The sequence below is a fragment of the Macrosteles quadrilineatus genome, unplaced genomic scaffold, assembly GCF_028750875.1.
Source record: "Macrosteles quadrilineatus isolate MER2022 unplaced genomic scaffold, UCM_ALF_1.0 Scaffold_8__2_contigs__length_117827958, whole genome shotgun sequence".
Lineage (NCBI taxonomy): Eukaryota > Metazoa > Arthropoda > Insecta > Hemiptera > Cicadellidae > Macrosteles > Macrosteles quadrilineatus.
The window spans coordinates 58,851,335-58,867,671 of record NW_026542601.1 but is presented as its reverse complement, the minus strand read 5'-3'; the positions used below and the strand labels follow the sequence as shown (position 1 = coordinate 58,867,671).

The window sequence follows — 16,337 nt, the reverse complement described above, 5'->3', positions numbered from 1 at the left end:
TTAGATATTCAAATATCTAAATGAATTAGTTAACAAAGCAGCTTAGTTGTACACATGTCGTTAACAATTAATTGTTTGTTTACACTAACATTCAACAGGGATAAGGCATTGAGGCTGGCGCCAAAAATAGAGACGACCTTTCAAATAAACATGAGGTCTATATGGTGAGAGATTGTCCTTGGGACCGGGGGTGAATACCGATCAGCTGATTTGTGGAGACCATCCCGCCAAACTCAGATTTGTGGCCTCACAGTACATGTGTGGACTGCTGAGAAGTGAATTGTTGAAACATATGTCGACAGGTATAAAAAATGTATATTGCGATATGGTGAGACAGCTAAGTGACTTTGCAGTCATGTGTGACTGTGAATTTTGCTTAAACACGAAAACTAAAATAGTATTCTGATTTAAGCGTTTTAAGCTTGGACATTTGGTGAATAGATGTTAACAGTGAGCTTGAAGATGTGATGAGCCACATTCCAACCCATTTGGGATGGAAGAATTAGTACATCATATTACAATGTGTCTCTTTTGGTAAGCAAGTTGGTCCCTGACTCAAATCCTGCAAATCAATGGATTTTATCAAAGTGATAGTTGGGCGGCCCGTAGCCTGAAGTAATGCGAAAAAGACATATAATCATGCCTCTTTTAAAAAAACTTAATCCGGTTTTAAAGAATTAAAAGTGTATAAATTTGTGTTAGTTGTCAAAAGGTTCTAAATCCATATATAAAAGGAAATGTGAGCGATGATTTTTTAATTCGCCATCAACTTACCATCATTACCAATAAACAAAACGCAGGATATTAAACTACTACATTACCTTTATTGAATAAATTCCGGAAAAAGTGATAAAAACACAAGCATGACAAGCAGGGAAAGTGGCTGGAACTTTATAAAATCGATTATACTTCGAAAGAGGAAGAGTTTTGGGAGATTTCAGGGGATTTGAGGAGTTAGCCGATCAAGTCGTCAGCTGTGAGGACAAGACGATGTCAAGTCAGGCGTGACTTGGGGGGTGTGACAGGGGAGTGTGACAGGGGGGTGTGACAGGGGGGTGTGACAGGGGGGTGTGACAGGGGGGTGTGACAGGGGGGTGTGACAGGGGGGTGGACAGGGGGGGGGGGTACGGGGGCTTTACCTGACTAACTGGTAACTCGACGTAGCATGGAATGAAAGTTGACTCGCAATCTGTTTCTCAGTGATTTATACCTTGAATATTTGATCTGAAACTATATCTGCACATAATGTATTACCGTGCATTTATTCATTATTTATTTGATCTTTATATTTCAGTGTCAAAAATAGTATTTAGTATGACGTCAACTTAAAAAGTTAGGCCTTTGACGTAGTTTATTTTCCAATGATTAAAAAGTCATCTCTATTATAAACTACGTTATACTCTGTGCTGTTTATGACTCAACTAACATTTTGTCTCATTCTTATTGTTATTTCAACTAAACAATAAATTATTTTGCTGAATATTAATTTTAAATAAATTCACACAAATTATAGAAAAAAATAACTCATGTTTAAAAATTCCTAGTAATATTTAGTATTGTAAGTTTGACCAAGTGAGTTTCAAGGTAAGATGTCTTCATGTTAACCTTCCACCTCTATTTTCAAATACGTGGACAAATCCCAGCCTTCAATAGTCAATGATCCTCAATCATGTTATGAAATATCCCAAACCTCGGATTATGACGACCCGTGGTCTGTCCTTTGCGTTGTAATCATCATCCGGGCTTGTTGTGTTGATCTCCTTGATCCAAATTGTGAGGAGATTTTAAATCCTAAATCGGGTAACGTATGTCATGTGACACGATATTCTTTGTCTGGCAATATTGTGTTACTTTTAACAAACCCAATTATTATTTGTTACATTTGTATAATACGTTTTTAAAATACAATTGTAATTAATGGCAAACACTCATTGGACAGTTTAAAAACATCTACAACATACACAAGCACACGAAATAGATATTTAAATAAAGACTAATCCATAAATAATCTGAAGTGATTTGGAAATAATTACGCAATAATATGAAATCGCATAACCTTCATTATAAAAGAAACGCAAAACTTATGTTATTTTTATGAAAGGAAGAACATTGGAAATGAGTTTCTTTATAGCCCTCAGAGGTATATGTGCAGTGTGTACGGTCTCAAATAGTTGATACTGAAAGAGATAGTTTATTTAAGAATATTGTTTAAACGTAATCAGAAATAGTTTAGCGAATATTTTATGAAATGATAACTCTAGTATATTTTCTGTCTTGTTACATATTTTCTACAGTATGTACGATATACAAAAAAAAAACGATGATTAAAATCGCTACATAGCAATTAATGGCAATAGTTATCAAAACCTAAAACAATCTTTTTTATGTACTTTGATAGTCTTTTCATAATTAGAATATACTATTATCACCTAAAAACTAAATTATGATGCGTACCAACGTTAACTTTTTTTTAACAAATGTTAAAATTACATCCAAGTTACGATCAACAGGGGCCCCAGCAGTGCCGCGCCGTCGAGCCGGTGTTATTTTTGGCGCGCCACGGGGGCAAAGTGCATAAAAAGGCGCCAAAAAGCCACAATGCCGCGGTGTTGTAATGGTAAACATTGGCTCAGCGCCGCGCTGCCTTGTTTACTTATGGCTAAAATTGAGGTCATTTTGTTTACATGCAGAGTAAAACTAATATTATGATTTTTGCTTAGACAAATTTACGTTAAATCTAAAAAAAAAAAAAACGCCTGAAATACTGTTTCTACTGTTTTTAGGGAATATCAGGGCAATTGGGTTTGAAAGGAAACAAAAAACGCTGGTTTTTATACATTGCATGTTATCTACGACAAACATAAAAGATTTGTTTAATTTGAGTTTTGTTGGGAAATTTTGGTCATTGAAAATGTTCAGTTTCAGCATATCTCTAATCTATACTATTATAAAATTGAGGTGGTGTCTGTCTGTCCGGCTGCCACGACTTAAATACTAAACCGATACAGCCAAAATTAAGTACACAAATTGTCCAGATATCTAGAAATGTCATAGGACTATTCACTTCTCTGAGTTCCTCCTGGCCTACGCCCCTTGGATGTCCAAGGATTTGAGGTTAGGGTTTCAAAAGAAAATATTAATAGTTGGTCTCGATGGAAGCATGAGAAAATCCACAATGTTAGCCAGAACTTCTAAATGCTTATTTTCACAATTTTAGACAGCTGATCCAAACAAATAACAACACAAACAAATAAAATAAAATACTTTACACAAATATGTGGGAGGTTTATTTATGTCATTGATTATGGAAACATTCTATAACCGTAAGTTATGAAAATTATGTTATTAATATATTTTAATGTAAACAGTAGATAACTTCTTGATCAGCATCGTCAAAAAAGGTTCACATTAAAGTTCGTCAATAGCTTAAGAGGAGAGGAATTGTGTACACCAATACAGATAATTGATTCAAAAATCGAAACAAAACATATTACTGTATACATGTTATTTTTAAGCGTATGCGAATCGTAAGCTTAATTCGGTAAATCACCACACTGGAGACATAACAATCCGCGTAACTCCAAGGATTCCTTTGTTTCAACATAGAACCAGGTGATAATTGAACAGAATGCGGATGGCATGAAGTACCTAAACGATGACGTCACTCAACGACACGTCATCCAATCAGCGTGCGGTATTGTTGAACGGAATTACGTCACATCGGAGATCGACCAATGAGCGAAGAGGATTGTGGAGATTCACAACAATGCAACCAGCTGACAGTTCCATCAATCATTTAAACCATTCATACCTCACTGACAATTAGTCTGACCCGATGGTACCCAGCGGAACTCTTTTAAAATATAAATCAAAATGAATTAATGTTTTATTTCACTTTCGGGCTTGATAAATCCCTGATATGGTTCAAGTTTTATTCAGTGTTATGGTGGGTATTTTTAATAAAAATATAACATTCGTTAGTCACTCAGATAACATGTAAAACTAATGTAACCTCAAAACTTTTAATAATGTTAAAGATATTTTAGCATTTCTTTTATAAAATCACAATCTATTTTCAAAATGAAACCGAATGTTTAATTATTATTTAATAGTTATGACATTGCTGATTCAAATTTGATCTTTCTGAATTGCCTAATCATACATTCTCGTTCGTAGTAAACGTTAAAAAATCATCGAATCACACCAATAAAAAAAAACCATTTTATACACATAAAAAATCTAAAAGGGCATAGTTGAATTCGTATCTTAAAGAGAATGTTTATTATTTTTATCATTCAATACCTCAATCCACCTAGGCTATTTTAGTATATTTCCAACAAATCAACCGTAAATGGTGCAGCACATTTACGTAACGTATTAAAATGTGGTACACTGCCATTGTACAAAGCAAAGATCTGAACAAAAATACAATCCTATGCTTCTTGATTAAGTCGTAAGTAGGAAAACTTTAACAATGTGGAACAACGTAATGACAAAATCCGGATACGAAAGTAACAATGCATGTCTGCCTACGCTGGGGCTTTGTGAATGGAAATCGAAGAAAACGTCTTTTGTTGTGAGGAAATTAGGGAGGGCGGTCTTGGAGCAAGGAACAGTATAAAGACACTAACTAGACAAGATTCTAGCATGAGATGGGAAAATTAAAAGTTGAATGTAAAATATACGTAACAGGGAATACAGTATCTCTATAACTGTAAAATGGATTGTGGGTAATTTCTTAAACATCGACTAATAGTTTTATAAAGACTAATCCTGTGGTTGAACCTTAACTAATTAATAATGTTTGATATTTTATGTATGCATAAAATTGTATTAAAGTTTTTGTAAATTTAAAATTTATAGCTTTTAAGCCAAGAGAGTTCTGGAAAAAACGCAAATCGAGCAATTTATGACAATAAATGTTTCCACCAATCCAATAAAGAAATAAACCTAGTAAAGAGGAAACGGTACAACCACATAATATGGATTTGAGCCGCACTGGACATGTAAAATATCCCCTGTAAAAATGTCACCAAACAATAAACACCGAGGAAAAGAAGAACAACTGAGTTATTTGCGAAGCTACACGTGTTCCCTGTGTGATGCTTAATGACTTCTTTTGATGACCAAACTACACAGTATCCCACGTGTGTGATTCCCCAGCTTTGACAGCTGATGTGCCGTTATGATATCATCGTGTTTTATAAGAGAGTTTACACAGCATTCTGCACAACAATTTTACTAACGGAATAAATTACTCACCTTGAAGATAAACTGTCCCATGTCGGAGATTTTATCTGTGCCGGTGGAGCGTTTGAAGCAATGAAGATAATCTCTTGTCAATATGAAGTATCTCTCCTTCCATCTAGAGAAGAGTCTCTCTCTCTGCTGCCAGAGCAGACCTTTCTTGATGGCGTGTTGCATCTCTCCGTGGTCAGATACCAGTGACTGCAACAGAAACATAGATGATGAGAAGATAATCTCTTGTCATATGAAGTATCTCTCCTTCCATCTAGAGAAGAGTCTCTCTCTCTGCTGCCAGAGCAGACCATTCTTGATGGCGTGTTGCATCTCTCCGTGGTCAGATACCAGTGACTGCAACATAAAAATATATAATGAGAAGATAATCTCTTGTCATATGAAGTATCTCTCCTTCCATCTAGAGAAGAGTCTCTCTCTCTGCTGCCAGAGCAGGCCCTTCTTGATGGCGTGTTGCATCTCTCCGTGGTCAGATACCAGTGACTGCAACAGAAAAATATATAATGAGAAGATAATCTCTTGTCATATGAAGTATCTCTCCTTCCATCTAGAGAAGAGTCTCTCTCTCTGCTGCCAGAGCAGACCCTTCTTGATGACGTGTTGCATCTCTCCGTGGTCAGATACCAGTGACTGCAACAGAAAAATATATAAGGAGAAGATAATCTCTTGTCATAAAAGGTATCTCTCCTTCCATCTAGAGAAGAGTCTCTCTCTCTCTGCTGCCAGAGTAGGCCCTTCTTGATGGCGTGTGCATCTCTCCGTGGTTGTCATATGAAGTATCTCTCCTTCCACATAGAGAAAAGTCTCTCTCTCTCTCTCTCTCTCACTCTCTCTCTGCTGCCAGAGCAGACCCTTCTTGATGGTCTGTTGCACCTCTCCGTGGTCAGATACCAGTGAATATTAGAAACAATAAACTACCTAGGGATAAACCTTTCTCCACTACTCCTCTACTGTCCCACCTATCATGTTACAAAACAATCTTTAATCCGGTAAAGAACTATTTTTCGCCCCCTTTACTACTAGGCTTTCGTCACTTTCATAAGAAGCGTTCCTCTGGGATGTTTTTTTTTTTTATTTTAGTGTCTGGCTATAAGCTAAACGGTGATAGAATGAATTTAACAATATGCCCTAATTTACTATCCAAACCCCATGAAAATTGTTGACTGTCAAAATACAGACTTATCTAACATGTTCATCGTCACTATCATCGACTCCTGCACTATTTGTACTTAAGTATTTATTTTAAAAATTTTTCAAAAATGCGTACTTGGGGAACTAAAAATATATGTATTTACACACCATCTATGTCATTGTAGTATGAAGACAATTACACCCACTTAAAAATCACTCCAACTGTACGACAAGTTAATGAAATAGAGAACTCTAATTCATTTTTCCCAGTCAGCCTTAGGTACCAACCTCCCCTGACTGCACGCGTCAACCCCAACCCTTTATTACAGCTGGTGACGTCTTATTCCACTGATTTGTTATTTCTCGTCACGTCTGCGCCGCTAACGGCATTAGCCCCTAACAAGGAGGGTTGTTGGTTCACGGGGATGATTTGAGAACCCTGGCTGTTTAATCTTACAGCGGTGACGTGTTGTGATTAATTATTTGTATTTTTTAATTAGTACATAATGCAGACTAACACATAACACATTTATTTATACCCTTAACATTTTCTCTATCTGTATTTCCTATTCAATGTGGATGTATTTTTTATTCCTAAAAAGGTCTAAAGATTATTATTAATTGCACTTTTGCAGTATTACACTATACAATCTTTGACATCCCAATAGTCAATGGTACAGTGAAGTACTAATCCACAAAGGGGAGTGTTTATCTATGTGCAATGTATCAAAAATCAAACATCATCAGATCAATACAGAGTGAGAGGAAACATTACAAACAAAACACGTTTTGGCCACTTTAAATATATTAATGAGTGTTGGAGATAAAATATGCGAATCATATTGTGTATGTGTGTTGTTTCCATTAGGTAAAGTGTTCTCATAAGAAATATTTAATTTCTTATGACGACTAGACTCTGGGTGTAATCAATAAATAATAACAGACGATAATGAACGTAAAGTGGAAATATTATATGTGTTGACTGAAGAGATATGTTATTGTTGTTATCGTATGTGTATGTGCATCAAAATGTAGAATACTGTATCTCCAAAAAGTTATCAGGACATCCTCGCCTGAAACATTTACCCTTTATTGTTTTGTAGATGGGATATCAACAGCTTCAGATGGGCTGTAAATATGTATCACCGGGTAATGCAATCATCACATATCTAAAAAAAAGGTTAATTTGTGACTAGCCGGGTTTGATTCTAGGCCTCCAGGACAGGATTCCCGAACTTTAATAACTAGACCAACACCACCCAACTTGCAAATGTATGTGTATGCGAGATACAGCCACGTAAATACCTAATGAACAAAACGGTGTCCAATAAAAAACATAAAATAATCTACTTGACTTACAATGCAGTCAAAAATTTCGTATCAGTTAAATCAACTTTATCCATATCAACTTTATCCATAATTTCTCCTACAACAAAAATATAAATTTCCACCTTTTACCTCGCAAAACGATTATAAAAACACGAAAGCAAGAGTGTGTAGAGAGTGAAAGTAGTGGGACGAGGCTCCGTGGTTCCAGTTTCATTGACATAACCCGTCCAGGATCGAATTACATGCTAATGCTAATTACACTTTCGTTTACACCGGACACTAGCGCCACTAGTGGACTTTCATCGGTCCCGTCCTTTCTTTACACTTACACTTTAGTACAGAAGTTCACGTGACTACGGAAATGTATAGTGAAGTAGAATGGGTTGTTTGGTTTTAAATGGAGCTTTTACTGAGCTTAACAATGATGTTATAAACAGTATAGTTTATACAGGCAGGTAGCATGTTGATGTTATATCACCCGTACTTTCCAACGGGATATAACTACAAAACATAAAATTATAGCCCGTTGAAGCTTACAAAGGCAAGAATATTATTACCTATTAAAACATTACGTAATAATAAATATGAAAGCGTCGTGCATGTAAATAGGTTTTAAAATCAAATTAGACCTACTATTTTTCAAAGTGTATTGTAAGAAACTTTTTTAAGATGAGATAATATTCTGAATATATTAATGGTTCCTCATCACTAAAAATGAGATACCTTAGAATTATTGAGATTTCACGTGGTACTATACAATAAAACATACTGATTTGTGATAATGGTAACTCTATATTTTCTCTTGTCTTGTATTTTCATTTACCTAACCTCTAAAGAAACTAGTAGAAAACCACATGCTCTAAAACTAGTTAATGTATCACGTGAATGAACATAGTTGGTTAACCAGCTGGCAGAACTCAGCGCTAATTGTTAATAAGTCCCGGGACAGTGTCATGTAGCTGTGCTGGGTCCAGTTATTGTAATATAGTGTACGTGCTCTCGACCAACGTAAAATACTGCACACACCGCTGTAGACTTTTTTTTAATCCTCCTAGGCTGTAGACGACACACTGTGCATTGTAGAACACACCATAATGCATTGTAGAACACATCTTTGTATATTGTAGAACACACCATAATACATTGTAGATCACATTATAATACATTGTAGATCACATTATAATACATTGTAGAACACACCATAATACATTGTAGAACACACCATAATACATTGTAGAACACACCAATGAACATTGAAGAACACACCCAGGTTGTGTAGAGACAAACACCTGTTAGATCTGAGATGGATGTGACAAAACCACGGACGAAAGTATTGAGTTGTTTACTGTTAACACTGGATTGGGGATAGATCAATAAAAATGGGTTCTTTAAAATTAATTTTTTCTTTTTTTTCTTTTTTGTAAAAAAATGTAATTTACAATGTAATTTACATTGTTTACTATTAAAACTATTAAACTAATCTAGAAGGAAATTAGGTTCGTCTTCAAACGGTACTACAAAGCAATTAGTCTTGAATGAAAGGGACAAGAGAACCAAATTCTGTACCCAGAAATAAAACCTATTAGGTAAACTCTGATTTGTAACAATTTAGCTATTTATTGGATACAACTGGTTTGTATCAATTGCTCAGATCTAATTGTACACAGTTTCAAAAGAAGTACCAAAGTTCAAAAATTAGGTTACCCTTATTAGCATAGAGAGGTTTTTTTCAAGAAGGGACGAGTTAAATAATTTAAATTAATTTTTAAACTGTACTCGTTGTTTCCAATAAAATCTTTTAAACGATCTAGCTAAATAATACATTGTAGATAAGCGCCAATTAAATTAAAACACTTGTAGACAAAATTCGTGTAAAGCTTTTATTTCTATTGTCAGTAAAGAGTCTTGTCAGTTAAGAGGATGTCCGAATGCGACTCTAATTGACATCGTTTAACACTTCATTAATTGCTTTTAAAATCGCTTAATCTCTTTTCATATACTAGAAGACAAGTCTGATACGTACAGCGATTTATGAAAATACATCAACTAGTACAGCAAAGATGATTACTTATGTAAATTTGCGTAACTATAAAAAATAGCAGTTTTATTTTATTCTACATTGGATTCGGAGTAAGCTTAATTTTTACTTACTTATATCGAACATATAACTAGAATAGAATAAGATTCATTGCTTACATACCAGAAAAAATTTAATCTGACGAGCGTCAGTGTTTTTATTGAGACCATAAAATAGTTTCATACGTTAAAGACTAGATAAAACCCCATACATCATTTGTAAAACTAACTCATTTTGAATAAGTCGAATTGGGATTCGCATGGTCCATAGGTTTGTTGTGATGTGGTTCCATGACCGTCATAATTTAACACTTACAAACGGTTAGTAACTTATCCAGAAGGTGTCCAATCACAATACTCTTTGGGGAAATTAACAATGATTAACGTTGTATTACTCTTTGGAGAGTTAAAACTGATAATTCACGCGTCTGGACCGAACGGCGACATCATTGCTATTAATGCTGTTCGGAGCTTTGCGTACATTAGTCTTAGTTTGGAAAGTTAATTTACAGCACTGAAATAATTTAAATCCCTTGCTGATATCAAACGAAGTCCATTCTTGATAATTAAGCTATTTGACGTCATAGCGAAACAATTATTGTCTTACTATTGTGTTCAATACATTACAAAAAAATATTAGTTGTTTAATAATTGAATCCTAAATAGATTTATAATCATCTCTGTAAATATAGGATCATTGATTCTGTTCTAAATATATGAATAATTTAGATCCTTACCATAGTTCAATTTTATATCTTTGGATGATTTTAATTCAATACTACACTTAATTATAGTTTGGGAACGATACAATCCTAAAGTGTCTTACTTTTTTAACTACATCAAAGTGAGATTGCACACAACAACTGCACACACTTACAAAACCACCCCATGTTTTTATCATTTACCAAACTTATATGACAGGTTGATAAAATAAACGTCTGAAGCCATACATCAACGTCTTGTATTAACAAAATGTTCCACTTGTTATCACAACCTGTGTAAACGATCATGGCGAGGGATGGTTTGTATCTTGGTGAACCAAAATCAACTTGTTTACAAGTCGGGGATTTCACTCTGTATGTTGTTTAGACGTCTTCCTCCCCTTGGTTTGACCCTGTTGAAAAATAGCTCCTCTAACAACCCCCCACCCCCTCCCCCACCCTGAGTCACCCTCGGACCAGATAAAGGAGGCTTATTCGGATTAAATTAGCCGGAAACAGCGACTCGGCGTACAGGGGAAGTCGCCGAGATCAAACAACTTAAGAGTCTGCAAGGAAGGGTAAAAGAGATTTCCGGTTTAAAAATAGATAACGAATATCTTGTCACAATTTGTTTCCTATTGACAGGGTACAGTGTGAATGTATTAAATACGTATTAAATGCTCTGGGTTTAGATCAGGACAAGTTTATTTTAAGTTACAACAAATTCATAGTATCTATTGTTGTCGGAAACTGTTACTTTGGAATACCCGTTGTGCAAGAACGGAACGCTCTTGGATGAGGGGAAGACGTGTGGTTTATGCTAAACATCGTATAAATAAATATCAAGAACGTTAACTTGGTTTTTTCATGTATCAAAAACAACTAAAAACATGCATATCGTTAAATTGAGTTGGCACACAATTTTCCTAGATGTGTCAAAATAAAGTTGTCGAGCAACAGGGTCAGATGTGTGTAACCAAGAGATTGTTTACCTTGAAGGGTTGAGGCGAGATATTAGAAGATCTAATATGATACTTTCACTTACTGGCTGCTTGAAAAAGTCACATACTTTAAATTTCATATGTTTGTGTTGCTCCGTCTCTGCTGGTATGTAACGATGTAGCCACTTTGCGATCTTCCACTTCCACCACCGCACGATTTCGACTTCCTCCTGACCCCGGATCGTTAACCTCCGGATCACCGGAAGTTGCGATCCGCCTCCTGGAATAATTAATCCGCGGATCAAGCAGTGATCGAGGAACGTTTCCGGTCCATCTGTATTCTGCGACTCTGTCCTCCTGGGCAGCGAGCGATGGAGTGGAGAAGCAAGTAGTAATGGAGTTATGTAATAATGGAGCGATGGAAGGATTAGCAATGGAGTGATTGGTAGGTAAAAAGGAAGTGAGGGAATGATTCAGTGTTTGACAAGTCAAAGAGCGAGAACTATGGGTCGTACTGTAGTGACGGAATTGATATGGACATGAATAGTTGAATGATGAAGTTATGGTTTAGAAGTAGAGTAGGAATAGAAGAGTGGCTAAATTAACTGAAAATATGGAAACTTTGTATAAGAATATTGTTGACGTATAGCAATTAAGTAACGATCTTTGACAATAACGTGTCGCCTTAATATAGCATCATAATACAATGTGGTATTTTAGTGATGAGTTGATACGTTTGTCTGGTACTTCAACCACACAGGGGCGACTCATTCTGATGTCATTTATCTGTGGTTTCCACCTTTGCCCATTGCGCTGTAGTGTGCTTTGTTATGGCAGCTAAGAGGAACCGTAGTTTGAATAATAAAATTAGATAAAAATGTGGTTTTGCAAAGTGAATCATTGGTTTATTGATTAATCGATTAATGTGACGAATATTGTCAGTAATCGTGTCGTCTGCTTATAGTTCCGATTAACTATAAATATGTCGTTGCTAGTGAGTTTGGATGGTTGTAGTCCTCATTCTAAATTCCTTCAACTTATACGTTCACGAACAAGGTTTGTAATAGTCAGGCATGCATGCGAGTGTTGTGTTCTTTTTTTGTGCGAGTTAGTATACGGAGAAAATGTTAAATAACCTATTTAATTAGCAGTGATACAGTACAGCAGTTGATTTCTGTATATTTTATCGGTAACTCGGATAAAAACTACGCTTGACAGCTTTCCACAAAGGAAAGTCAAATTAAATCCGCCGCATAAATTGTAGGATACAACTTGAATTAAATGTTGTATTCGGCGATGCTTTTATTTATCTGTAAAACATGACATATCCTCAAGATATAGTAATCAACTATTGTTTACCTAGATAATAAAACATTCAACGTATGGTCAAAACACAGTTTATACCCAAATTATTATTTTCAGTAGTTAAAACAAATCTGAACAATTACGAATTATTATTATTAAATTCTCTGGCATGGTACAATGATAATCGTAATTTTAATTACATCTCATAGAATTGAAAAAACTCAGCAAACAATAATTGTATTTACGTTAACGGTTGAAAAATGTAACTATAAAATGAAAACTCGCGGTTGTTAAACATCTTGTGGATCATAAATAGCAGTCTGTGGAAATAGAACGAGTTTCTATTTTCCAGTCTGTAATTAAATTAATGATGACGTTGACCGAGAAGCTGTTAATATCTCTCAGGACATAAAATAAACTAGCTTTCAGTTTAAACAAGACTAGATGTTAGCAAGAACATAAATAAAGAAAGCGCCTTAAACAACAGTTATAACCACGCTTAAGCAGTTTTATTGTTCCTGGGTTAATAATTTAGAATTAGTTTTTATATTTGTTTAATTTTTTAATACTAGTTAATTTTCAATAAATTATTAAAATTTTGAAAGTGAATAGTACATCCGATGAGTGCACTGTTTACGTAGCATATATTAAGTAAACAAAAGCATTACATGTATTTTTCTACGTAATTTTATACAGAATCTGACAGCATTTCTAGTTGAAACAACGATTTCTTTTTCTGAAGAAATGTAGTTCTGGCTTAAGCACAGAAAATTAGCGAATTGGTCAGTCAAAATAGTATGCTATCATAATTACAATGGTAAACTTACAAAAAAATGATACAATTCCTTGCCTAATTTAAAATTTCGAACACAACTGACTTACACAAAAGTATTAATAACATTTCAAAAACGTAAATCAATCTTAGAAATAAATATCTTATAAATGAAAATATAATTTTTAGAAGAGGCGCCCAGAGGAAATAATGCCACCTTTCATTTCCCACAAAGGATCATTTAGAACCACGGAAACAAATGCGTTATCAAAGGGAGTTGACGTTCAGTTAATTGTTGGGAAATATTTTCTACCGCTTTTGTTACTGAATTTTCATGTCCCGTTCTCAACGGGTGAGGTATACATGTTTCACATATGTTTTTTTTAAACATAAGATTGACTGTTTGTAATTGGGGGGAAAGTAGTAAAAACTTCATTGTTTAACAATGATAATATAAAATAAGATATATGTTTTCAAAGGACAGTGAATATAAAATAATTCGTAATAACTACAATTTGTCCAATTTGTTTTGTGATACATCATGCGTCAATGAATTAAAGCAAAAAGTAATACAGAATCATTATGCATAAATACGGGTGGTCTTTTTAGAAGACTCCGTTGGGCTAGATTCCTTAAACATTTTTTAAAGCCATTATTGTATTTTGTAAAATATACCACGAAAAATCATCATTGGGTTCTTGACGCTTCCCCAAACATTAAAAGATTAAATATTGTTTTGTATATCTTCACCTTTGGTGTTATTTGCGTATTTTTGGAAGGTAACGGTCTAGCCTTGGTCTTGTTATCATCTAACATCAAACTTTTGTTCGATAGCATCATTGATTGACATCCCAATGACAGATACCATCTGAATCTGGTAACAATCTCGATTTGAGTGTTGAACAGTGTTTTTTTTTTAACAACTTTCGTCATTCAATAACAACAACACGACTACATTTCACCCTACCACCAACTTATTAAGTATACAACTTGAAATAATGCACCCAATTTAAACAAGGCCACTGAAGTATTGTCTCAATCAAACTACGGCGGTTTCAGGCCTGGGAATGGTCTGGTTTAGACATTCAGACAGATTTGCGGTCGGCCTCGGATACTGGGGGCTTTTGACAGCGGTGAGTTCAAACCCTTGATAAGAATACTTGTCATTTCACACTCCCACACTGTCCGTTGATAAGACTAATCAGAATATCTATCCTTTCCGTTTGTCCTGTGCGTCATAGGAAAATTCGAGGAATTTTTCGGCCAATCTGTGAGCTCTATTTCCCCCGATAAAAGTCAAAGGGTTGTGTCAAAGTTTAGGTTACTAAAAGGCATATAGTGAGTCTTTACAACAAACATCAAAGCAATGCAGCTTTACAAGTGATATTTCTTACTTTTAAATATTACCATTGAGTTAGTGATATTACCAAGTACAGCGTTAGAGTATTTTATTTCGAACCAAATTGGAAATAGAGGGAACATAAAAACACGGGGTAGCGGATTTTTATCCCTTTGGAATTTTACCCCCTGGGCAAACGTGACGTCACAAGCCAGGGGGTAAAATTCCGGCCGCGAACTTTTGACTTTCGCGAAATCAGCTCGATGGATTAAACGCTGAATTAAACATATATTTTCACGGTTGTGAATTAAATCAGAACACATCAAATTTTAAAAACCTAGAGTGTACGGCCCGGATTTTTACCCCCGGAATTTTACCCCCCGGAATTTTACCCCCGGATTTTTACCCCCGGAATTTTACCCCCCGGATTTTTACCTCCGGAATTTTACCCCCTGGCCAGATATATAAATTAGTGATAATTATTATTTATCTTCATTCTGTTTTAATTTTATAGTAAACATTTTATTATTAAGTAGCCTACTGTATATTAATTCATTTTTAACATTAACTAATCGAACAAGTTTTTAATTTTAATTTTGAGATTCTAGTATTAGGATTCGATTTTTGAAGCCAACAGTTGGTTATTATGACGTATAAACAATCAACTTAATGATGACTGTTCCGAACATTTATTTACAAAATAAATAAATAAAGATAGGCTACTAAATAATGAAATGTTTACAATTAATTAAAAACAGAAATAAGGGAATCAATCATTAAATTTCTAAAATCGGCTAGGGGGTAAAAGTCCGGGGGGTCAAAATCCGGGGGTAAAATTCCGGGGGGTAAAAATCCGGGGGTAAAAATCCGGCCCGTACATCTTTAGTTGTCTAAACGATAGTTATATGGAGAGGGGGTAAAATTCCGGTTTTTATCGCTAATCTAATTAATCACGCACTGGCTATTTTCATTAGACTTCCAAATCCGCGGGGGTAAAATTCCGGCCGCTAACAAACTTTTGGTCACTCAGGTTCCTACGTCATAGTGACGTCAGCTTTGTCCAGGGGGTAAAATTCCAGGGGGATAAAATTCCGGCGACCCAAAAACACGTGATGCTACATAGCTATAACTATTGCTGGTAATTTAGAGGTTAGGTTTATTTGCTCCTGATGTTGAGTACTTACAGCGTAATCAGAATATTACTAGCTCTTTGGTCTCTATGAGAGATGTTCATTATAAAATCTAGGTTAAAATTTTAATTATAACGGTTTGACGATTTATTTCTTTCAACATTTTCAAAATGTATAATACCGAATCATAATGTTAACGTTGTATCAGTTTATAAAAAAATATTACATATAAATATTTAAAACGCTTTAATCTTTTATCTGTTGTAAAGCTTAAATTGAATCCATTAGTCGGTTAAAATTAAGCACGTGTAAACAGATGGATTTGACTTAATTTTAGCGAATTTCCCTATAGGG

At 34.9% G+C, this 16,337-nt stretch overlaps 1 protein-coding gene across 1 annotated transcript in view; it reads right to left on the bottom strand.

The window, feature by feature from the left end:
- LOC129001107 (uncharacterized) overlaps positions 1 to 16,337 on the bottom strand; it is a 103,657-nt gene that overhangs the window by 22,648 nt on the left and 64,672 nt on the right. Inside the window, exon 2 of the mRNA XM_054428289.1 lies at positions 5,263 to 5,448. Within this exon, the coding sequence (XP_054284264.1) occupies positions 5,263 to 5,448 (186 nt within the window). The remainder of the gene's footprint in view (positions 1 to 5,262; positions 5,449 to 16,337) is intronic.